This window comes from Macaca mulatta, chromosome 7 (genome assembly GCF_049350105.2).
Source record: "Macaca mulatta isolate MMU2019108-1 chromosome 7, T2T-MMU8v2.0, whole genome shotgun sequence".
NCBI classification, from domain to species: domain Eukaryota; kingdom Metazoa; phylum Chordata; class Mammalia; order Primates; family Cercopithecidae; genus Macaca; species Macaca mulatta.
The window spans coordinates 125,866,594-125,892,576 of record NC_133412.1 but is presented as its reverse complement, the minus strand read 5'-3'; the positions used below and the strand labels follow the sequence as shown (position 1 = coordinate 125,892,576).

The 25,983-nt window shown below is 37.8% G+C and overlaps 1 protein-coding gene across 1 annotated transcript in view; it reads right to left on the bottom strand.

Annotated features, from left to right (window-relative positions):
* STYX (serine/threonine/tyrosine interacting protein) overlaps positions 1-25,983 on the bottom strand; it is a 51,873-nt gene that overhangs the window by 13,793 nt on the left and 12,097 nt on the right. The window contains exons 2-9 of the mRNA XM_015143699.3: positions 17,388-17,420; positions 15,444-15,497; positions 10,442-10,539; positions 5,934-5,994; positions 5,163-5,199; positions 4,733-4,772; positions 4,590-4,640; positions 2,863-2,935 (exon numbers count right to left, since the gene is read on the bottom strand). Of these exons, the coding sequence (XP_014999185.3) occupies positions 2,863-2,935; positions 4,590-4,640; positions 4,733-4,772; positions 5,163-5,199; positions 5,934-5,994; positions 10,442-10,539; positions 15,444-15,497; positions 17,388-17,420 (447 nt within the window). The remainder of the gene's footprint in view (positions 1-2,862; positions 2,936-4,589; positions 4,641-4,732; positions 4,773-5,162; positions 5,200-5,933; positions 5,995-10,441; positions 10,540-15,443; positions 15,498-17,387; positions 17,421-25,983) is intronic.

The window sequence follows — 25,983 nt, the reverse complement described above, 5'->3', positions numbered from 1 at the left end:
CTTGAACCCAGGAGGCGGAGGTTGCAGCGAGCTAAGATTGCACCACTGCAGTCCAGCCAGGGCAACAGAGCACATGACTCTACCTCAAAAAAAAAAAAAAGAAAAAAGAAAAAAAAAGAAAGAAAAGAAAACCAAACCGATACACCAAACGAAGAATGTTGTCTGAGAATTGGTCTACTGTCAAAATATATGAATGAATGAAATAATGAATAACTGAATTAGATAAAACATTATGGTCAGATAATTCACAGGTGCCATATACTAATGCATTAAGAGACAAGTAACTCCAATCTAATCTAAATTGATCTATGGCACAAAGAGAAACGGAAAGTTTCCATTAAGAAATAGAGACAGTAAAACCAGAAAAGGATAGAAAAAAAAAAAAAAAAGACAAACCAATTTACTATTTAACTGATTCCAAAATCCTGAAAAAAAAAAAAAAGATTAGCAAATACAATCCAGCAATACATTAAGAAAACAGTGTATCATAACCAAGTGGGATCCATTGCTGGACCAAAAGGATGATTCAATATTAGGAAATCTAATCTAATGTGATCCAGTAACTCAAGTCACCATATTAACAGTTCAAAAACTAGAACTAGCACTTTAAAAAAGAAAACTTCAGATCTCTAAAGGACACACCAGAATTTGTTATAAAGAACCGAGATGGCACCATTGCACTCCAGCCTGGGTGACAGAGTAAGACTCCATCTCAAAAAAAAAAAAAAAAAATCATTTTTGGCTACTGATGTTATTTAGGGTAGGAGGAAATAGGCTTGTTTCCTGGTGGTATAAGTTTATATTATTTCATCTTTTTTGGAGGCAATCTGGAAACATCTATCAAATTTCAGATGCACTGGAACCCACCAATTCCACTTCAGTTACCTTACAGGTGTATTCACACAGATATACCTATCAGGATCTTTCCAATATATATATATATTTTTTGACACAGAGTTTCGTTCTTGTTGCCCAGGCTGGAATGCAATGGCGTGATCTCGGCTCACCACAACCTCCGCCTCCCAGGTTCAAGCAATTCTCCTGCCTCAGCCTCCTGAGTAGCTGGGATTACAGGCATGCATTACCACGCCCAGCTAATTTTGCAGTTTTAGTAGAGATGGGGTTTCCCCATGTTGGCCAGGCTGGTCTTGAAACTCCTGACCTCAGGTGATCCACTCACCTCGGCCTCCCAAAGTGCTGGGATTACAGGCGTGAGCCACTGTGCCAGAACAATTTTCTTAAACATATGCATATACTGCTCTTTCAAATACAAAAGTTAATTTTAAAAAAGAATGTTTTTACACATTTAAAAACAAGTAAGAGTATAATTGGATTGTTTGTAACACAAAGGATAAATGATTGAGGGGATGGATACTCTGTTTTTCCATGATGTGATTATTACACATTGCATGCCTGTGTCAAAATATCTAATGCACCCATGTATATACCTACTATGTATCCACAAAAAAAGAAAAGCTTAAAAAATAATTTTAAGGCCGGGCGCGGTGGCTCAAGCCTGTAATCCCAGCACTTTGGGAGGCCGAGATGGGCGGATCACGAAGTCAGGAGATCGAGACCATCCTGGCGAACACAGTGAAACCCCGTCTCTACTAAAACTACAAAAAACTAAAACTACAAAAAACTAGCCGGGCGAGGTGGCGGGCGCCTGTAGTCCCAGCTACTCAGGAGGCGGAGGCAGGAGAATGGCGTAAACCCGGGAGGCGGAGCTTGCAGTGAGCTGAGATCCGGCCACTGCACTCCAGCCTGGGCGACAGAGCGAGACTCCGTCTCAAAAAAAAAAAAATTTTTTTTTAAATGAAAAAAACAAGAATGTTCTCTACAACATGGTAAAAGGCAAAGAAACTTATAAAGTCAGAAAACAAACATTTTACATGAACAGGCTGAACACAGATGACACTGTTTCTCTTTTGAATGTAGTAAAAATTAAAAGTAAAAATTAAAATAAAATTTAAAGCTTGGTAACTACAACAATATATTTTGTAATAAATATTCTTGATGTTGAAATATGAGCTTTATTCCTACATAACTGGATGTAATCAGCTAGAGTACATTCTGCAGCCTATGATTTGGCCTCTTGGAATAAACTGAATAACCTGGTCTAATCGGATTAATTCAGATTTATTGTCTTCTTCAGTGCATCTGCCAGGCATCAACAAAATATGAAACAACATGGAAAAGATAAACATATAATGGAAAAAGCTGTTACAGTTAGTATACTTAGAATCAAAACTGTCTTATGCTCTGTGTGATCAAAATGAAGAAAAAAAATCAAAGACATTTCTAACAGCCATTATTTTACCTTAGATTTGATAATGTATCTTTAACCCTTTTTTCTTGGTAATGCCAGCTTTTAAGAAAAAAATTTTTTTTTAAATTTTTTAGGGATGGGGTCTCACTCTGTAGGCCAGGCTGGAGTGCAATGGCACAATCACTGTTCACTGTAGCCTCAAACTCCTGGGCTCAAGCAATCCTCCCATCTTAGCCTCTTGAGTAGCTGAGACCACAGCCATGCACCACCATGACTGGCTAATTTTTGTTTATTTTTTATTTTTTAGAGATTGGGTATCACTTTGTGGCCCAGGCTGATCTCATACTTCTGGCTTCAAGTGATCCAAACGCCTTGTTTTCCCACAGTGCTGAGATTACAGACAGGTATGAGCCACCACACCCATTCAAGAAAATTCTTCTAAATAGAGATATAAACTTGAATAAAGGATCAAAATAGTCAGATTATGGCAATTTTAAGTATTTACAAAGTAAACTGTACACCTAAATTACATGTACAAAGGATTTTATATCTTACTTTCCAACTGCCTTAAAGAGGAAGAAAAGAGAAGTTACCTGAAGTTGATGGACAAATCCAGCATTAGGATTAATACAAAATCTTCTTTCTTGAACATAAGCAAAAGCATCTCTGAAAACAGAAAAGAATATTAATGTGACAGCATTACTTAATGAAGAGTCTAATAACACCTACCTTGGGAAACTACTATGAATAGGAGATAAGTGTAAAGTGGCCAGGTGCAGTGGCTCATGCCTGTAACCCCAATCCTTTGGGAGGCCAACACAGGAGGACTGCTTGAAGCCAGGACTTTGAGACCAGCCTGGGCAATGTAGTCAGACCCCATCTCTACAAAAAACTTAAAAATTAGCCAGGCACAGTGATGTGGTATAGTCCCAGCTTCTTGAGAGGCTGAGGTGGGAGGACTGCTTGAGCCCTGGAGTCTAAGGCTACAGTGAGCTATGATTGTGCCACTATACTCCAGCCTGAGAAAGAGAGGAAGACCCTCTCTCTAAAATAAATATATAAAATGTAAGCATTTTGTGCATGTTAAATGCTTATAAAATGTAAGCATTTTGTACAAGTTCAAGCTCAAAATATTATCACTAGTTAAAGAGGTTTACTTTTGTTGTTATGAGGCTTAAATTAGATAAAAGTGCCTATAATAGTACTGAGCTCACAGCAAAGACCCAATAAATACAAATTATTTCCAACATTAATGTTCTGACAAAATTCCAAATAAAAAGAATATATACAACATAAAGTCCATCAATACATGTTCAATCTTTTTGCAATTAAATATTTGTATTCAGGCCGGGCGCAGTGGCTCACCCCTGTAATACCAGCACTTTGGGAGGCTGAGGTTGGCGGATCACAAGGTCAAGAGATCGAGACCATCCTGGCCAACATGGTGAAACTCTGTCTCTAATAAAAATACAAAAATTAGCTGGGCATGGTGGCGTGCACCTGTAGTCCCAGCTACTAGGGAGGCTGAGGAAGGAGAATTGCTTGAATCTGGGAGGCGGAGGTTGCAGTGAGTCGAGGTCATGCCACTGCACTCCAGCCCGCCAATAGAGCAAGACTCTGTCTCAAAATAAATAAATAAATAAATAAATAAATAAATAAATAAATAAATAAATATTTGTATTCAAATAATATTCTTTTAAGAATAGATATTTTAAAGCAAAGTTTCCCGTTCTAATTTAAATATAAAAGGGGACTGAAATAGAAAAAGGTGTCAATGATTACTACAAGATTTCTAATTTGTAGAACAAGAAAAACTGAGAAAGGAAATACTGTACACTGGCCAGGCTTTTGCTTTGTCTTGGGGTAAGAAGCTCATGACCACCCCCATCTTTTAAAAAATCTATATAGAATGCTTGGAAAAGATAATTTTTGATAAGAAAGACTACTCTGAATTACAAACAGATGCTGCAAACAATTCCTAGGTAATTTTTCATCCAACTATTGTTAAAGTAGAACATGACAAATTAGCCTTTTAAATAAGGCAAGCACTAACATTTGTGTTCAGGAGTTTTTATACTCAGACCAACCAATTCTCTTGTCGTAAGTAGTTTTTCATAGGATTTCCATATTAGCCTATGCATATCTATACAACTAGATAAATTAGGTTGAGACTAACCATAGAATAAGGGCCTGCCTAATCAAACATGACTACATGAAAAATAATCAGGGGAATAAGAACTTCAAACTTCCAAACCATTCCCATTAAGCTTCATTTTAATGAGAATTTAAACTGTGGCTAGGTTTTAGGGTATTTTCTTACCTGTACTTCATTCCAAATGTTTCCATAATGTACGCAATAACAAAGGCTGCACTGAAGAGGGGGAAACAATTTTAGAAAACAACCAGAAAATACAACTCATTAATTAAATGTTACAGAAAGAAAGATTATTTCTAACTTCATACCTTCTGGAGATCCCTGCATTTCCATGCACAAGAACTTTTCCTGAAAAACATGAATTCGTTATTCTAATAGAAAAACACCTGAGTCAGCAGCTGAAATATATTGAAACCAAAGTAACTCCTTCCTTATATACTATAATCGCTTGGATGTTTATTTTCAAATCTTTACAATTTGTTATTATTAGCTGTGTAGAGAATATACCAGACTCTTATTAAAGAAATTGAAAGCTCACAGAGAATTTGAAAACAGTCTACAGGGATACTCCAGAAAGCCTATCGAAATGAAACAAGTAATTGGGAAAATAAAAATTTGGGAGTAAGCTACTACATGTAATTGTAACTTCCATATCCTGCATTTAAGACAAATACCAACTAAAAAATTAACAAATAATCAAAATATAAACATTAGTTAAGGAAAAGAAATATTATTTACCTCCTGTTTGTAAGCTCCCATCAATAAATTCCTTAGTCTGGAGGCAAAAGACATGTGGATTAATGTAAGCATAAAATAAATGCATATAATGAAATAAAATGAAACCTATTGAAAACAATTTCCTAATTTATAGGTATAAAAATTATCTTAATTCACAAATTTCCAAAATGCTACAAATAATTGTCTTGTAGTAGACAAGTCCAAAAAAAAAAAAAAAAGAAGCCAAAATTTAATTTGAATCTAATATATTCACAATATGATTCCTCAAATTTCTGGAGATCATAAAAAATTTTTCTACAAATAATTCATTTTTTTAAAAAACACAATCACATAATTTTCAGTCACAGCAAAGTAAAAGTAGTAAGCTTTACAAGCACAATTAAAGGGGCTGGGTGTGATGGCTCACACCTGAAATCCCAGTACTTTGGGAGGCTGGGGCGGGCGGATCACCTGAGGTCAGGAATTCGAGACCAGCCTGATCAACACAGAGAAACCCCGTCTCTACCAAAAATACAAAATTAGTAGGGCATGGTGGCTCATGCCTGTAATCCCAGCCACTTGGGAGGCTGAGGCAGAAAAATCACTTGAACCCAGGAGGCGGAGGTTGTGATGAGCCAAGATTGTGCCATTGCACTCCAGCCTGGGCAACAAGAGTGAAACTCTGTCTCAAAAAAAACAAGAAAAGAAAAGAAAAGAAAAAAGAAGCAGCACAACTAAGAAGTCAAATCATAAATAAATTTAAATGTTATTTTTTAAAATACTGGTACCTACCATAGGGAAAAAACGTATTATATTTTCAACTGGATTATCTGCGATATCCAGGACTAAATATCTGAAAATAGAGTATTTTGTGATAAGCACACTTTAAGTAAAACGCTTAATGTATTTTAAAAAAATAACTCATTATTTCTTGGTAACCATGACAAGAATGCAAAACAACTTTCAAAGTATCATATTCCCAAGAACTGTGTGGTAGATTTTACATTGCTTGAAGGCATTAAAACTTGAAACACCATGTTAACATCTCTGATATTTTAGTATTTAAAAAAATCCATCAGCCTGGGCACAATGGCTCATGCCTGTAATCCCAGCATTTTGGGAGGCCAAGATGGGAGGATCACTTGAGCCTAGCCTGAGCAACAGAGGGAGACTCCATCTCTAAAAAATATTAAAAAATCGGCTGGGTGTGGTGGTGTGCACCTATAGTCCCAGCTACTCAGGGGGCTGAGGTAGAATTGTGTGAGCCTGGAAGTCAAGGATATAGTAAGCTATGATTGGGCCACTGCACTCCAGCCTGGGCAACAAAGCAAGATTCTTATCTCAAAAATAAATACATATTTTATTGGCATATAATGAACCATCTGGCTAAAACAGAAAAATCACAAGCAGGAAGATACATTCCTCTAGATCAGAGTGGACCTAGAAATAAAGACAAAGGTACCTGTAATCGTTATGTTATTCTTTTATTTCTATCAATTTCTCTAAGACCAGAAGATTGTTCTCTAAGTGGTCCTGTGACCCCTGCTCATAAAACTACAGAGGACATTTCAGAGGAAGTCCAAAGTCTAAAAGAGAAGGAACAAATAAAAACAGAAGGCATGGTCTATGGAACCATGACTCAAACATCCACCGTTTGAACTAATTTTTAGTAAAGCAAAACCAAAAAACAAAACAAAAAAAAAACCAAAAAACCAGCTGAGAGAGCACCTGTCTTGAATTACACTTTACAAAATACTTAAAAATAAGGCATTTTTAATATGTTAGCTTGTTTTATTTTGTAAAAAACTTCCATTTCTAAGCATTCCTAAGATTACCACTGTTTATTAACACAACTATAGGCAATTAGCTAAGTTATTAAACTAGTTTTAAGGACAATTTTGCATTAAAAATTACAGTTCTTCAATGATCAGTTACCCGGTAACAACTTCAAAGAATTCAGGACTTTAATACAGAGAAGCTGAGGCCAAGCATGGTGGCTCACGCTTGTAATCCCAGCACTTTGGGAGGCCGAGGCAGGTGGATTGCCTGAGGTCAGGAGTTCAAGACCAGCCTGGCTAATAAGGTGAAACCCCGTCTCTACTAAAAATATAAAAATTAGCCAGGTGTGGTGGTGCACACCTGTAATCCCAGCTACTCAGGAGGCTGAGGCAGAGAATCACTTAAACTGGGAGGCGGAGGCTGCAGTGGGCTGAAATCGTGCCACTGCACTCCAGCCTGGGTGAAAGAACAAGACTCTGTCTCAAACAAAACAAAACAAAACAAAGCAGAAGCTAAACCCCAGGATCTGAGGAAAATCCAAGATTTAACCCACAAGGATTTCAACAATGACTGTAGCCTGAAGTGATTGGGAATTCCAGTTATATAAAACAATGCTTCAGAGGAAAAATGTTAACTCAGAATGAAATTAAATATTTTAATGCATAACATATTCTGTGTCAAGAACTACTAGTAGAACTACCAATCTCTAAAAACTAGTACTGTAAAAGTTTAAGGAGAAATGGTTCTTCCATTAGGACAAAGAACCTGCACCAACAACATTATAATTTGAACAAAAATTCAGTACACATTAGAAACGAACAGTATGATTTTTTGGTTGGTTTTTTCTTAAGATTAGTTTCACCTTATATAGTTCGATATTTTAAAACAACATTCTCATTTTCTTTAATAATTCTATGCGTATACACATAAATACACATACACAACAGAAAAAGACTTTGGGAGGCCGAGGCAGGCAGATCACCAGGTCAGGAGTTCAAGACAAGCCTGGCCAACATGGTGAAATACCATCTGTACTAAAAATACAAAAATTAGGCCGGGTGTGGTGGCTCACGCCTGTAATCCCAGCACTTTGGGAGGCTGAGGTGGGTGGATCAAGAGGTCAGGAGCTCAAGAGCAGCCTGGCCAAGATGGTGAAACCCCGTCTCTACTAAAAACACAAAAAAAATTAGCCCGGAGTGGTGGTGGGCGCCTGTAATCTCAGCTACTTGGGCGGCTGAGGCCGAGAATTGCTTAAACCTGGGAGGCAGAGGATGCAGTGAGCCGAGATCACGCCATTGCATTCCAGCCTGCGCAAAAGAGCAAAACTCCATCCAAAACACAACCAAAAAAAATTAGCCGGGAGTGGTGGTGTGCGCCTGTAATCCCAGCTACTCAGGAGGCTGAGGCAGAAGAATTGCTTGAACCCAGGAGGCGGAAGTTGCAGTAAGCCAAGATCATGTCGCTGCACTCCGGCCTGGGTGACAGAGTGAGACTCCATTTCAAAAAAAAAAAAAAACATGAAAGAAAAATATGTCCCTCTACCATCACAGGCCCTGAATTTCCCTTCTTAGAAGCAATCACTATGAAGTCTCTAGCCTGTTGGTCCAGAAATTTTCTATGCATATACAAGAATAAATATACTTAATGTAGTATATATATATTTACTCAACACATTGCGAATATATACACCTTGTTCCACACTCTGCTTTGTTCATGCAATGCATTATTTTGGAGATCATCCCAAATCCAAACACATAGATATATCACATTCTTTTTCATGGTTACATAGTATTCTATGTTCAAACAATGTATTTTAGAGTATGTATACAGATATTTATAGATTGGTTTCATTTTAAAAATAAAGCAAAGCATTAAATTTTTTTTTTTTTTTGAGACAGAGTCTCACTCTGTCGCCAGGCTGGAGTGCAGTGGGACAATCTTGGCTCACTGAAATCTCTGCCTCCCGGGTTCAAGTGATTCTCCTGCCTCAGCCTCCTGAGTAAATGGGACTACAGGCGCACGCCACTATGCCCAGAAAATTTTTGTATTTTTAGTAGAGACAGGGTCTATGTTGGCCAGGATATTCTTGATCTCTTGACCTCATGATCCACCCCCCTCAGCCTCCCAAAATACTGGGATTATAGGCGTAAGACACTGCACCCAGCTTTTTTTTTTTTTTTTTTTGAGATGGAGTCTTGCTCTGTCGCCGAGGCTGGAGTGCAGTGGCATGATCTCGGGTCACTGTAACCTCTGCCTCCTGGGTTCAAGCAATTCTCCTGCCTCAGTCTCCTGAGTTGCTGGGACTACAGGAATGTGCCACCACGCTCAGGTAATTTTCGCTTTAGTAGAGATGGGGTTTCACCACATTGGCCAGGCTGGTCTTGAACTCCTAACCTCAGGTGATCTGCCCACCTCGGCCTCCCAAAATGCTGGGATTACAGGCATGAGCCACTGCGCTGGCCTAAAATATTTTTAACATATATACTTTTACATAGATATTGAAGGAAGAAGCTGCCTCCTCAGAGAGGAGCATGGTGGTCTGGGTTTAGAGGAGAAAAAGTAGAGTTTTTGTACCAGGTGTAACATACTCTATTTTAAAAATGAAGTTAAAAAATAAAGAACATTAAAAACCATTACATGCTCAACTGAACTTGTAAGATAAATAAGAACATCAAATGAGATGCCACTTTTACTCCATTAGACTTTGAGACTCTCCAAAATGTTTCATAATTCCATCTTGGAGAGATACCAAGGGAAGAGTCACTCTCATATACTTGACAGTGGGAATGTAAACTGATACAATGCACTGGAAAACAATCTGCAACATCTATCAAAATTTAAAATGTTCATACTCATATCCAGCAATTCTACAAATTTGCCCTATCAATATGCTCATGTATAAATTAAGTAATATGTACAATGATAGTCACTATATGCTATACATATTAGTATAAGGCCAGAAACAATCTAAATGTCCAACAGACTGAATAAATTTTAGTATAGCCATACAGTGGATTATAATGCAACTTAAAAAGAATAAGCAGTTTGATATACATACTGATATAAACCAATCTCCAAAAAATACAAAAAAAAAAACAAAGGCAATGTAAAAAACAAAAGTTTATCTATAAGAATATGCTCATAAATTTAACCTAACACTGGAAAGCTACCCAATAAAGAGGTAATAGTAGATGTTGTTTCCCTATACCTATCTCTAGATACTCAATTCCTTTATCCCTCAAGAGATAAAATAATGTATACTAAAATCTACTTTTCAGTATATGTTATTTTTAAATTCTTTTTAATTTTTACTTTCCAAGAAACTTCTTGACAATATACACTATTTTGAACCTTTAGAATTTTGCATTATGGGCATAAATTATTTAAGTATTTTAAGTAAAATTTATTGTAAAAAACTATGTACTGTATGACCCATTTTTTATATACAGAAAAAACTGATGGTACAAAACCTGAAATGAATCTTCAATACGTGTTTTACAAATCATAGCAATAATTCTTACCTAAATAACTGCTGAAAGTTTGGTTTAATAAAGTTTGCTTCAATATTTTGTCGTATGCATATTATATGGGTTATTCCATGTTTCTGTAGTATAGGTAGCTGTAAAAAAAAGCAGGGGGAGGACAGGGAAGATGAATATTTTAAAATATCAAACATCCTCTTACTATATAACACAGATGTTTGAAAATACACAGAACCCAAGTCTCTGCTTAAGTCCAGGGGATTAAAGCTAATTTTATAATAGACCTGAAGTGGGTAGCAAGATATTTCAGTGATTCAAGACTAACACACTAATGTCCTCAAAAGGTTAACAGGGATATTTCATACCTATAATTTTAGAGCTTAATGGAGCCTTTATGCAAGATGTTTGGCATAGCACCTGGGACACACAGCAAGTGTTTAATAAATGGTAGTTATATATATTGACTGCAATCTTTATTCTTTAGAGGGGACTACTAAGACATAAAACAGTTACATTACCAAATACTTGGACATCACTGACCTAGTTAACAGCAGTACCTGAGCCCAAATCTCTAGACAACTCCTTGCCTCTCCCAGTATACTTTAAGAGTCAGAATTAATTTACATACTTCACATAATCTAGTTAACCTTTCACCATTTAAAAATTTTCCTGAAGTTAAAAATGGCAACTTCAATGGCGTGTTATTATATTCCATACAGGTTGAGTATCCCTTATCCAAAATGCTGGTCCCAAGATAGGACCATAAGTGTTTCAGATTTCAGATTTTGAAATATTTGCCTTGGCTGGGTGCAGTGGCTCATGCCTATAATCCCAGCACTTTGGGAGGCTGAGGCAGGCGGATCACAAGGTCAGGAGATCAAGACCATCCTGGCTAACACAGTGAAACCCCGTCTCTACTAAATATACAAAAAATTAGCCAGGCGAGGTGGTGGGCGCCTGTAGTCCCAGCTACTCGAGAGGCTGAGGCAGGAGAATGGCATGAACCCAGGAGGCGGAGCTTGCAGTGAGCCAAGATTGCGCCACTGCACTCCAGCCTGGGCAACAGAGCGAGACTTTGTCTCAAAAAAAAAAAAAAAAAAAGAAATATTTGCCTATACATACTGAGATGTCTTGGGGATAGGATCCAAGTTTAAACACAAAATTCATTTATGCTTCACACACACCACATACACATACTCTGAAGGTAATTTCATACAGTCATTTGGTGCATGAAACAAAATTTTGACTGGAGTTCACTTGTGCTTTCATGCTGAAACTCAAAAAGTTTCACTTTGGAGCATTTCAGATTTTTCAGATTAGGGATACTCAACCTGTAGTGCTTTTGGCTCCATACTTAAAAGCAATTTAACATGACAATTCTAGAAATTACCAAAAAATAAATTTTCATTTGCAAGTGATTATAAGTTTAAGTTAGTTTATAGATGTTATTTTATTACCTAGAGCATTAAGTTCCTTGACAGAAAAGATTTGTATTTGCTCACTGATACACAGTATGTGTAAAGTGTATAATACAATCACTTAAGTATCAAGTATGTATAACTAGTTAAGTGTTCAATAACTATCTGTTCAATAAATGAACTAACAAATCACAATGGCAAGAGAATCAGATAACCTTGAATTTCCTGACACATTCAGTTTAAAATCCTATATATTTAATTCCCATTTCCTGCATTTTAAATAGTACAAAACAGTAGCACTAATAATTCATGAGCAAAGTAAAAAAATAATAATTTATGTGTTATGAACTAAATGTTTGCATCACCTCAAATTCGTATGTTGAAATCCTTACCCCCAAGATATGATGGTGGAGTCTCTGGGAGGTAATCAGTTTTAAATTGAGGTCAAGAGGGTAGAAACCTCCATGACAGGATCTGTACCCTTGTAAGAGGCAAGAACTCGTTCTCTTGGCTGTGTGAGGATACAGCAAGAAGGGAGGGATCTGCAAACCTGCAAGAGGGTCCTCACCAGAGCCGGACCATGACTGTGGACTTCCCAGCCTCCAGAACTCAGAGAAATAATCGTCTGTTGTTTAAGCCACCCTGTCTATGGTATTTTGTTTGAGCAGCCTGAGCTAAGACAATATAATTTTCAAGTTTTAAGTTTTAATTTCTGCAGCAAGTTTTATGTCAGCATAGATTAGAATTCAATTATCTTTGTATTTGAGTATAACCTGAGTTAGGGAAAGTGAGATAAGCATTTGGTAAGCTTAATAATTAACCAATGTTCTATATTGAGACTTGTGCCAGTTCCACAACAAATTCAAAATTAAGTCCTTCGTGTATACTTGATGACCTATGGAGTTTTCTTATCTACTTTATGAATGTGAGAAAGTACAAGATGATGCACATAATTATGTATAAATATGCTTAAACAAGCTTTGAAGGCCCATTAGACTACTACTAAGTAAAAATAAACTATCAAAATAGAGCCCTAACGTAACAGCGAATAGAATTATTTTGTACTTTTCAAAGGCAGTTGCTTTTGCACCAACCTAATATAAAGCAAATTATGACCTTACCTCACATTTAAAAACAACAGAAAAACTTTACAAAAAGAAATAGTTTACGGCCGGGCGCGGTGGCTCAAGCCTGTAATCCCAGCACTTTGGGAGGCCGAGACGGGCGGATCACGAGGTCAGGAGATCGAGACCATCCTGGCTAACACCGTGAAACCCCGTCTCTACTAAAAATACAAAAAAATAGCCGGGCGAGGTGGCGGGCGCCTGTAGTCCCAGCTACTCCGGAGGCTGAGGCAGGAGAATGGCGTAAACCCGGGAGGCGGAGCTTGCAGTGAGCTGAGATCCGGCCACTGCACTCCAGCCCGGGCTGCAGAGCAAGACTCCGTCTCAAAAAAAAAAAAAAAAAAAAAAAAAAAAAAAAAAAATAGTTTACTAGTTACAAAGGCCCTAAATTTGACTCTTTTATTTAAACTGTATTTGAATTTAATAAAAGATATACTTAAGTAAATGTGGCCAGGCATGGTGGGTCATGCCTGTAATCCCAGTGCTTTGGGAGGCTAAGGTGGGAGGATCACTTCAAGCCAGGAATTTGAGACTAGCCTGGGTAACACAGCCAGACCCCACCTCTAGAAAAAATTTGAGAATTAAGCCAGGCATGGGGGTGTGTGCCTGTAGTCCTAGCTACTTGGGAGGCTGGGGCAGGAAGACAGCTTGAGCCCAGGAGTTTGAGGTTACAGTGAGCTATGAGAGTACACCACTGTACTCCAGCCTGGGTAACGGAGCGAGACCCCACTCCTCTCTCACAAAATAATAATAACAATAAATGAGTGTTTAAAAAGGAGTTTATCCATTTAGGTTTATCTCCATTATTATTTTTTGTTGTTGTTTTCAGATAATGCTATGAAAACAAATATGGGCTATATTATGGTTACCTAGGGTGGGAAATATAAAATACTGCCATAGAGGCTTTTTCTCTTTCTAATAAGACCATGGTGACATTTCAAGAGAAGAAGTTTTGAAGAACTAGACCTTTTTTGGTGTGTGTTTTTGTTTCGTTTTGAGACAAAGTCTCACTCCGTCAACCAGGCTGGAGTACAGTGGTGCCATGTTGGCTCACTGCAACCTCTACCTCCCAGGTTCAAGCAATTCTCGTGCCTCAGCCTCGCAAGTAGCTGAGATTACAGACACGTACCACCATAACCAGCTAATTTATGTATTTTTAGTAGAGACAGGGTTTTGCCATGTTGGCCAGGCTGGTCTCAAACTCCTGGCCTCATGTAATCTGCCTGCCTCAGCCTCCCATTGAGGAGACAGATCTTTAAACAAATACTTTAATGTGATAAATACTGTATGTATATTTATAAAGTACAATGGAAATTTTAAAAATGAAAATTATCTAAAACGATCTGGAAGACTAGTACTTGGTGAATAGCAAATTATATGGACAATAACCTTGTTTACATCAGTCTTTTACAAAATAAATTATAGCTATGTCTATAGTTACCTGCCCTGTCCTTTCCCTAGTACTTACTTTTACTAACTCCCTATCTTTCCAACTAAGCAGAAAGTCATCAGGATGTCCAGGTTTACTCTTAGCCATGTTTCAGCAGTCAAAAAAACCTTCAAGTTTCAAAATCAATGACCTTTTAAAACCGGTTAAATTCCTAAGAACATCATTTTAAATTACAGAGATATCAAACACAATTTAAGTATACTGACTTCTGAACAGGCAAAGTATTGGGGAAAGACATTTGTGGTACGTTTCATGTTGTAACTCAAAGAGAATTAGTAGCACTGAATCTTTTAGAAGTGGTAAGAACATATTAAAATGAGATCTACCTATTTTAACTGCAGCTGAGTAAGTCCATTAAAGTTTGACTATGTAGAATATCTATAAAGATTGAATATCCCTTATCTAAAATGCCGGGGACCAGAAGTATTTCAGAGTTTGTATTTTTCTGTTTGTTTTGCATATTTGCATTATACTTATAATTGAGCATTCCTAATCCAAAAATCCAAAATCTGAAATACTGCAATGAGGATTTCCTTCGAGTGACATACTGGTGCTCAAAAAGTTTCAAATTTCAGATCAGGGATACCAACCAGCCCTCTAAAGTCTGGCTGGCAAAACAACTAAGGTGAATCACTTTCAGTTAACACACACAGTCTTACCCTTGATAAGGAAGGTTTAACTAAACATAGAAATTCCTTATTTTGGGCTTTAAGTATACCTCATATTGTTCTGAAGCTATGATTAGCAATTACAGATGTCTAGTATTTTAGAGAGTAAAGAAGTTATTAAAGGTCAGTTATCTGGTAAATCTTTCAAACATACAAATTTCATGAGGAAAAAACAAAAACTATGTGATTTGTGGTGAAACACTTGAGAACTACTGGTCTAGTAAAATAAGGAAAGAGGAATGTACTCCAAAGTGACAATCAACTGTTAACAGACAGTACTTGTGGATGCTCCCTAAAATAAAACTCTTTATTGCCAAAAAACTTACCCAAGAAAAGTTGGTTAATAAAAGTCTCTCTTGGTGAATCTAACAAAGTTCATACCTTGCTTTTCATAGCAGATGAGTATGGGCCTAAGAACAATCCAGGTAAAATTTCCTAGAAAAAAAAAAAAAATTGAGGTATTTACCATCAGCAATTTAAATCTATAAGACTATGTACCATATAACTGAATTTGTAGGGTGTTTTCATAGTTGTTAAAACAATTTGCTTAAAAGTTTGTTAATTAGGGAGCATTTCCTATCCACGATGAGCAAATGATTGGGTAGAGAAATGCAGGCATGCTTTATAATATCGAATAAGACACTCAAGTTTTATTTAAACAGCTTTATTTTATATCAACAGCTCTGAAAAGTTGGATATGTGAACTTACAGAGCTTTTTATAAGCAGTTTGGATGGAATTAGTACATTGTAATGTTGCGTTTTACATTAATAAAATCTTTTAAATTTTACTTCTATTATCTGCTAAAATCTGGAAATAAAATAGGCATAAAGGAAATCATCCTTTTAAACCTACACAAAACCTTATTTGGCCAAATCAAAAGCAACACAAGATACAACAAGATTGGAACTATTATCTATTTTTTTAATCTTTTTTTTTTTTTCTTTAAAAAACAGAGATGAAGTCTCAGTATGTTGCCCAGGCTGATAAGGAACTCCTGGGCTCAAGTGATCCTTCTGCCTCAGCCTCCCAAACTGCTGGAATTACAGACATGAACTCCTGTGCCCGACCTAAAACTATTATCTATAGTTGATAGAAGCAAATTATTACTGTAACATAAAAAGTCCAAATTCAAATATTTGCCAGTTGACAAAATTTCAACAATTTAAATATGTACCTTCCAGAAGCTGAATTCAAATTTATTCTATGTAAATTCAATATAGAAAGCTTTCAGTCTGGATATATCACATCCCAGATACTAACAGTAACTTTATAGTTCAGTTCTATAAGTCATAATTATTTGTATATAAAACTGATTTCTCCCACCAGGCTTTTGTGGGCAGAAATTACATTTAGTCATCTTTGCATTCCTCATAGCACCAAACAAAATGCCTCATAGTTACTCACATATTTTTTCAAAGTGAATTTTCATTAAGAGAGAAAAGTAACAGATTTTTAGAAGTCATGGGATTCCCAGGAACAAGATACTGCTTAATCCTGGGGCAAACAGACCTCACTGTAAAAAGTATGAAATGCAAAAGAAAATGAGTTGCTATGAGAGTTAGCTATCATTTAATTCATTCCAAACTGAAAGTATTCAATTTGATCTTCTAAAAGACTTAATTATGGAAGTTGATTGAAAATCGGACACAAAATGAACAATGCTTATTTGTTGTACAGTGAACTCTCCCTATCTACACAAACAGAGAAAGCAAACTGCTTTCAAAAGGAATACAAAGATAGTATCCAATTTTTCACATGAAGAAAAAGAAAGTGACTCATTGGCCAGGTGCAGTGGCTCATGCCTGTAAGCCCAGCACTTTGGGAGGCCGAGGTAGGTGATCACCTGAGGTCAGGAGTTCAAGACCAGCCTGACCAACATGGAGAAACCCTGCCTCTACTAAAAATACAAAATTAGCCAGGCGTGGTGGCGCATGCCTGTAATCCCAGCTATTCAAGAGGCTGAGGCAGGAGAATCGCTTGAACCTGGGAGGCGGGGATTGCAGTGAGCCGAGATCGTGCCACTGCACTCCAGCCTGGGCAACAAGAGCAAAACTCAGTTTCAAAATAATAATAATAATAATAATAATAATAACAATAATAATAATAAGAGAAAGTGACTCATTAAGTACAAACACCTATTATTACATTCCTCTAATTTCCCATCTTTTTAAGATCCAAGATTAACCTTAAATATTTAAAATAATTATTTAAAATACATAATGATGAACCTACAGATCATGAATCAGCAGGTCTCAAATCCTATAAACTGAGGTTGTTACTACAATAACATGGGTTGGTTTGAACAAACAAAAGGTTGCCATACCTGCATCTCTCGTCTCATAGGGTAGGTCCACTCCTTTAAAAGGGGAGGAAAACATAAGAATAAAAGTAGATAACATTTAAAAAGTCACCCAATTAAAGGCTAAAGATGTGACATACAAGTATGCAGATTTTTTAAAGTTACATTATACTTTAAGAATATTTTATTAAAATAGCAGACTTGGTTTCACAAACATCTGAAAATTGAAGTGACAAGAAACAAAGCTTAAGGCATTCTTTAAATAACTAGGCTTCCAGAATTATTATATTACTTCATATAATGGATGAAATTGCTCATTAAACTTAAGAATAGAATAGATATTCCAGAAGATTCTCCCCAAAACTGATCTTCTAAGTCAGAGATGTCACTAGATTTTTTTGTTTCTCATGCCAACTCTAATCAACTGACAATAGATACCTAAAACACTGTGTAGTCCAAGACAGCAAGAAGAATGTCTGATCAACAAATAATACCTGAGGCCGGGCGCGGTGGCTCAAGCCTATAATCCCAGCACTTTGGGAGGCCGAGACGGGCGGATCATGAGGTCAGGAGATCGAGACCATCCTGGCTAACACGGTGAAACCCCGTGTCTACTAAAAAATACAAAAAAACTAGCCGGGCGAAGTGGCGGGCGCCTGTAGTCCCAGCTACTTGGGAGGCTGAGGCAGGAGAATGGTGTGAACCCGGGAGGCGGAGATTGCAGTGAGCTGAGATCCGGCCACTGCACTCCAGCCTGGGCGACAGAGCATGACTCCGTCTCAAAAAAAAAAAAAAAAAAAAAAACCAACAACAAATAATACCTGAAATGGATAAAAGAAAAATGCTGTGTCATAGGTACTTGCCATCTCTGATCTAAAATGCCAAAAGCTTATCAAAGAGCCTTTCCTACACCTCACTTGGTCCTAACATTCTTGTTTAGTTCAATTATTTTAACACATATCACAAAAGATAAGAGACTTTGTTTTGTCTTTGGAATGCAGACCAATGTAAATAAGCTGTAAAATAACACAAAATGTCAATGGTGAAAGATAAAAAATATTTTAAAAAGTTAGAAAAAGAGAAAAGCAACTATAGTAAATTGAAATGAAGAATCGAAATAAGACTAGAAGGCCAGGCTCTGTGGCTCATGCCTGTAATCCCAACACTTTGGAATGCTGAGGCAGGCAGATTGCTTGAGCTCAGGAGTTTGAGACCAGCCTGGGAAACAGAGTGAAACCCCTTCTCTACTAAAAATAGAAAAAAATTAGTTGGGCATGGTGGAGCCTGCTTGTTATCCCACCTACACAGAAGGCTCAGGTGGCAAGATCGCTTGAGCCTGGGAGGCAGAGGTTGCAATAAGCCGAGATAACCCCACCACTCCAGCTTGGGTGACAGACAAAAGACCTCGTCTTAAAAAAAAAAAATTACAGTACAGGTAGTCCTCATTTGTTAATGGATTGATTGCATTCCAAAAGTTTCTAAGTTGGTTGCTTAAAACTCAGAATTATTACTAGTAATTAGGTTTCCAAAGTAGTCTGGAAAATACTTTTTTAACCTTTTATTTTGAAATAATTTTAGGATTATAGAAAAGTTGCAAAAATAGTAAAAGGAATTCCATTTACCCTTCACCCAGATTCTCCAAGTCAGAAAAGTAATTTTTTGTTTGTTTGTTTTTTGAGACTGAGTCTTGCATTATCGCCCAGGCTGGAGAGCAGTGGCACGATCTCGGCTCACTGCAAGCTCCGTCTCCCGGGTTCATGCCATTCTCCTGCCTCAGCCTCCCGAGCAGCTGGGACTACAGGTGCCCACCACCACTCCAGACTAATTTTTTTGTATGCTTTTAGTAGAAACGGGGTTTCACCATGTTAGCCAGGACGGTATCGATCTCCTGACCTCATGATCCACCCACCTTGGCCTCCCAAAGAGCTGGGATTTCAGGAGTCAGCCATTGCACCTGGCCCAGAAAGCATTTTTAACACAGAAGGTAGAAATGGTATCCATCTGTAATGAAAAGAGAGAATAATAATCCTACAATGAGAGACAGGTTTTTTTTTTTTTTTTTACCACGCGATTTATTTTTATTTATTTTATTATACTTTAAAGTTCTAGGGTACATGTGCACAACGTGCAGGTTTGTTACATATATATACATGCGCCATGTTGGTGTGCTGCACCCATCAACACATCAGTTACATTAGGTATATCTCCTAATGCTATTCTTCCCTCCTACCCCCTCCCCACAATAGGACCTGGTGTGTGATCATCCCCTTTCTGTGTCCAAGTGATCTCATTGTTCAATTCCCACCTATGAGTGAGAACATGCGGAGTTTAGTTTTCTGTTCTTGCGATAGTTTGCTGAGCATGATGGTTTCCAGCTGCATCCATGTCCCTACAAAGGATACAAACTCATCCTTTTTTATGGCTGTATAGTATTCCATGGTGTATATGGGCCACATTTTCTTAATCCAGTCTGTCACTGATGGACATTTGGGTTGATTCCAAGTCTTTGCTATTGTGAATAGTGCCACAATAAACATACATGTGCATGTGTCTTTATAGCAGCATGACTTACAATCCTTTGGGTATATCCCCAGTAATGGGATGGCTGGGTCAAATGGTATTTCTAGTTCTAGATCCTTGAGGAATTGCCATACTGTTTTCCACAATGGTTGAACTAGTTTACAGTCCCACCAATAGTGTAAAAGTGTTCCTATTTCTCCACATCCTCTCCAGCACCTGTTGTTTTCTGATTTTTTTAATGATTGTCATTCTAACTGGTATGAGATGGTATCTCATTGTGCTTTTGATTTGCATTTCTCTGATGGCGAGTGGTGATGAGCATTTTTTCATGTGCCTGTTGGCTGTATGCATGTCTTCTTTTGAGAAATGTCTGTTCATATCCTTTGCTCACTTTTTGATGGAGTTGTTTTTTTCTTGTAAATTTGAGTTCTTCATAGATTCTGGATACTAGCCCTTTGTCAGATGATGAGTAGATTGCAAAAATTTTCTCCCATTCTGTAGGTTGCCTGTTCACTCTGATGGTAGTTTTTTTTGCTGTGCAGAAGCTCTTTAGTTTAATTAGATCCCATTTGTCAATTTTCACTTTTGTTGCCATTGCTTTTGGTGTTTTAGACATGAAGTCCTTGCCCATGCCTATGTCCTGAATGGTATTCCCTAGGTTTTCTTCTAGGGTTTTTATAGTTTTAGGTCTAACATTTAAGTCTCTAATCCATCTTGAATTAATTTTCGTATAAGGAGTAAGGAGAGGATCCAGTTTCAGCTTTCTACTTATGGCTAGCCAATTTTCCCAGCACCATTTATTAAATAGGGAATCCTTTCCCCATTTCTTGTTTCTCTCAAGTTTGTCAAAGATCAGATGGTTGTAGATGTGTGGTATTATTCCTGAGGGCTCTGTTCTGTTCCATTGGTCTGCATCTCTGCCTCAGCCTCCCGAGCAGCTGGGACTACAGGTGCCCACCACCACTCCAGACTAATTTTTTTGTATGCTTTTAGTAGAAACGGGGTTTCACCATGTTAGCCAGTACGGTATCGATCTCCTGACCTCATGATCCACCCACCTCGGCCTCCCAAAGAGCTGGGATTTCAGGAGTCAGCCATTGCACCTGGCCCAGAAAGCATTTTTAACACAGAAGGTAGAAATGGTATCCATCTGTAATGAAAAGAGAGAATAATAATCCTACAATGAGAGGATTATTGTTTTGGTACCAGTACCATGCTGTTTTGGTTACTGTAGCCTTGTAGTATAGTTTGAAGTCAGGGAGCGTGATGCCTCCAGCTTTGTTCTTTTTGCTTAGGACTGTCTTGGCAATGCGGGGTCTTTTTTGGTTCCATATGAACTTTAAAGCAGTTTTTTCCAATTCTATGAAGAAAGTCATTGGTAGCTTGATGGGGATGGCATTGAATCTAAAAATTACCTTGGGCAGTATGGACATTTTCACAATATTGATTCTTCCTATCCATGAGCATGGTATGTTCTTCCATTTGTTTGTGTCCTCTTTTATTTCACTGAGCAGTGCTTTGTAGTTCTCCTTGAAGAGGTCCTTTACATCCCTTGTAAGTTGGATTCCTAGCTATTTTATTCTCTTTGAAGCTATTGTGAACGGGAGTTCATTCATGATTTGACTCTGTTTGTCTGTTACTGGTGTATAAGAATGCTTGTGATTTTTGCACATTGATTTTGTATCCTGAGACTTTGCTGAAGTTGCTTATCAGCTTAAGGAGATTTTGGACTGAGACAATGGGGTTTTCTAAATATACAATGTCATTTGCAACTAGGGACAATTTGACTTCTTCTTTTCCTAACTGAATACCCTTGATTTCTTTCTCTTGCCTGATTGCCCTAGCCAGAACTTCCAACACTATGTTGAATAGGAGTGGTGAGAGAGGGCATCCCTGTCTTGTGCCAGTTTTCAAAGGGAATGCTTTCAGTTTTTGCCCATTCAGTATGATATTGGCTGTGGGTTTGTCATAAATAGCTCTTATTATTTTGAGACATGTTCCATCAATACCAAATTTATTGAGAGTTTTTAACATGAAGGGCTGCTGAATTTTGTCGAAGGCCTTTTCTGCATCTATTGAGATAATCATGTGGATTTTGTCTTTGGTTCTGTTAATATGCTGGATTACGTGTATTGATTTGCATATGTTGAACCAGCCTTGCATCCCCGGGATGAAGCCCACTTGATCGTGGTGGATAAGCTTTTTGATGTGCTGCTGGATTTGGTTTGCCAGTATTTTGTTGATGATTTTTGCAATGACGTTCATCAGGGATATTGGTCTAAAATTCTCTTTTTTGGTTGTATCTCTGTCAGGCTTTGGTATCAGGATGATGTTGGCCTTGTAAAATGAGTGAGGGAGGATTCCCTCTTTTTCTATTGATTGGAATAGTTTCAGAAGGAATGGTACCAACTCCTCCTTGTACCTCTGGTAGAATTCAGCTGTGAATTCGTGTGGTCCTGGACTTTTATTGGTTGATAGGCTATTAATTACTGCCTCAATTTCAGAGCCTGCTATTGGTCTATTCAGAGATTCAACTTCTTCCTGGTTTAGTCTTGGGAGAGTGTAAGTGTCCAGGAAATTATCCATTTCTTCTAGGTTTTCTAGTTTATTTGCGTAGAGGTGTTTATAGTATTCTCTGATGGTAGTTTGTATTTCTGTGGGGTCGGTGGTGATATACCCTTTATCAGTTTTTATTGCGTCTATTTGATTCTTCTCTCTTTTCTTCCTTATTAGTCTTGCTAGCAGTCTATCAATTTTGTTGATCTTTTCAAAAAACCAGCTCCTGGATTCATTGATGTTTTGGAGGGTTTTTTGTGTCTCTATCTCCTTCAGTTCTGCTCTGATCTTAGTTATTTCTTGCCTTCTGCTAGTTTTTGAATGTGTTTGCTCTTGCTTCTCTAGTTCTTTTAATCGTGATGTTAGGGTGTCAATTTTAGATCTTTCCTGCTTTCTCTTGTGGGCATTTAGTGCTATAAATTTCCCTCTACACACTGCTTTAAATGTGTCCCAGAGATTCTGGTATGTTGTGTCTTTGTTCTCATTGGTTTCAAAGAACATCTTCATTTCTGCCTTCATTTTGTTATGTACCCAGTAGTCATTCAGGAGCAGGTTGTTCAGTTTCCATGTAGTTGAGCGATTTTGATTGAGTTTCTTAGTCCTGAGTTCTAGTTTAATTGCACTGTGGTCTGAGAGACAGTTTGTTATAATTTCTGTTCTTTTACATTTGCTGAGGAGTGCTTTACTTCCAACTATGTGGTCAATTTTGGAATAAGTGCGATGTGGTGCTGAGAAGAATGTATATTCTGTGGATTTGGGGTGCAGAGTTCTGTAGATGTCTAATAGGTCTGCTTGGTGTAGAGCTGAGTTCAATTCCTGGATATCCTTGTTAACTTTCTGTCTCGTTGATCTGTCTAATGTTGACAGTAGGGTGTTAAAATCTCCCATTATTATTGTATGGGGGTCTGAGACTCTTTGTAAGTCTCTAAGGACTTGCTTTATGAATCTGGGTGCTCCTGTATTGGGTGCATACATATTCAGGATAGTTAGCTCTTCCTGATGACTTGATCCCTTTACCACTATGTAATGGCCTTCTTTGTCTCTTTTGATCTTTGATGGTTTAAAGTCTGTTTTATCAGAGACTAGGATTGCAACCCCTTTTTTTTTTTGTTTTCCATTTGCTTGGTAGATCTTCCTCCATCCCTTTATTTTGAGCCTATGTGTGTCTCTGCATGTGAGATGGGTCTCCTGAATACAGCAAACTGATGGATTTTGACTCTTTATCCAATTTGCCAGTCTGTGTCTTTTAACTGGACCATTTAGTTCATTTACATTTAAGGTTAATAGTGTTATGTGTGAACTTGATCCTGTCATTATGATACTAGCTGGTTATTTTGCTAGCTAGTTGATGCAGTTTCTTCCTAGCATCAATGGACTTTACATTTTGACATGTTTTTGCAATGGCTGGTACCTGTTGTTCCTTTCCATGTTTAGTGCTTCCTTCAGGATCTCTTGTAGGGCAGGCCTGGTGGTGACAAAATCTCTAAGCATTTGCTTGTCTGTAAAGGATTTTATTTCTCCTTCACTTATGAAACTTAGTTTGGCTGGATATGAAATTCTGGGTTGAAAATTCTTTTCTTTAAGAATGTTGAATATTGGCTCCCACTCTCTTCTGGCTTGTAGAGTTTCTGCCAAGAGATCCGTTGTTAGTCTGATGGGCTTCCCTTTGTGTGTAACCTGACCTTTCTCTCTGGCTGCCCTTAACATTTTTTCCTTCATTTCAACTTTGGTGAATCTGACAATTATGTGTCTTGGAGTTGCTCTTCTCGAGGAGTATCTTTGTGGCATTCTCTGTATTTCCTGAATTTGAATGTTGGCCTGCCTTGCTAGGTTGGGGAAATTCTCCTGGATGATATCCTGCAGAGTGTTTTCCAACTTGGTTCCATTTTCCCCATCACTTTTAGGCATACCAATCAGACGTAGATTTGGTCTTTTCACATAATCCCATACTTCTTGGAGGCTTTGTTCATTTCTTTTTACTCTTTTTTCTCTACACTTCTCTTCCTGCTTCAATTCATTCATTTGTTCTTCGATTGCTGATACTCTTTCTTCCAGTTGATCGAGTTGGTTACTGAAGCTTGTGCATTTGTCACATATTTCTCGTGTTATGGTTTTCATCTCTATCAGTTCTTTTAAGGTCTTTTTCTGCACTGATTATTCTAGTTATCCATTCATCCATTCTTTTTTCAAGGTTTTTAGTTTCTTTGCGCTGGTTACGTAGTTCCTCCTTTAGCTCTGAGAAGTTTGATCGACTGAAGCCTTCTTCTCTCAACTCGTCAAAGTCATTCTCCGTCCAGCTTTGTTCCGTTGCTGGCGATGAGCTGCCTTCCTTTGGAGGGGGAGATGCACTCTGATTTTTCGAATTTCCAGCTTTTCTGCACTGCTTTTTCCCCATCTTTGTGGTTTTATCTGCCTTTGGTCTTTAATGATGGTGATGTACTGATGGGGTTGTGGTGTGGGTGTCCTTTCTGCTTGTTAGTTTTCCTCCTAACAGTCAGGACCCTCAGCTGTAGGTCTATTGGAGTTTGCTTGAGGTCCACTCCAGACCCTGTTTGCCTGGGTATCAGCAGCGGAGGCTGCAGAAGATAGAATATTGCTGAACAGCGAGTGTTGCTGTCTGATTCTCGCTCTGGAAGCTTTGTCTCAGGTTTTTTTAAATTAAGAGAAACAGAAAGCATTTTCGTTTTTAATCTTGAAAACTGTTCTCAGCAATATAGTAGTAGACTATAAACCCTGAGTAATGACAGTTTTAAAAAAAACAAAAAGCCAGGCGTGGTAGCTCACACCCGTAATCCCAGCACTTTGGGAGGCTGAGGTGGGTGGATCACCTGAAGTCAGGAGTTCAAGACCGGCTGGGCCAACATAGTGAAACCCCGTCTCTACTAAAAATACAAAAATTAGCTGGGCCTGGTGGCAGAAGCCTGTAATCCCAGCTACTTGGGAGGCTGAAGCAGCAGAATCGCTTGAACCTGGAAGCGGAGGTTGCAGTGAGCTGAGATCATGACATTGCACTCCAGCCTGGGCAACAACAGTGAAACTCCATCTCAAAAAAAAAAAAAAAAAAACAAATCCAAAAGATTCATAGCAATCAATCAGAGGAGGCCTGTTATCCTGAGCCAGCATAAGGAAGTCCCCTCTGTTTCAACACTACAAAGAAACTAACTTGGAAATGACCAATCTACTTTTTGTTTCATTTCTGCTTTATTTAGCTAGATTTTGCCTATAAATCCAGCCTCCTCTGAAATGCCTTTTCTAAATCTTTTGATGACACACTGCCTGATAGATGAACCACTAATAAAAGCCAGTTAGATTTTTAAGCTAAATTTGTTGTAATTTTGTCTTTTGACACAGGGTAGAACTATGTTTGGCTTTACTACATACTGCCAAAACTTTTCCAAAACCATTGTACACTCCCACCAGCAATGTATGGGAGTTCTAGTTGTTCTACATCTTCACTATGGCCTTATTTTAAATGGAAATGTACTTGTAAACACAAGACAAAGTCTGTGATCTGCTCAAAGTTGAACTCATATCAAGACCAAAA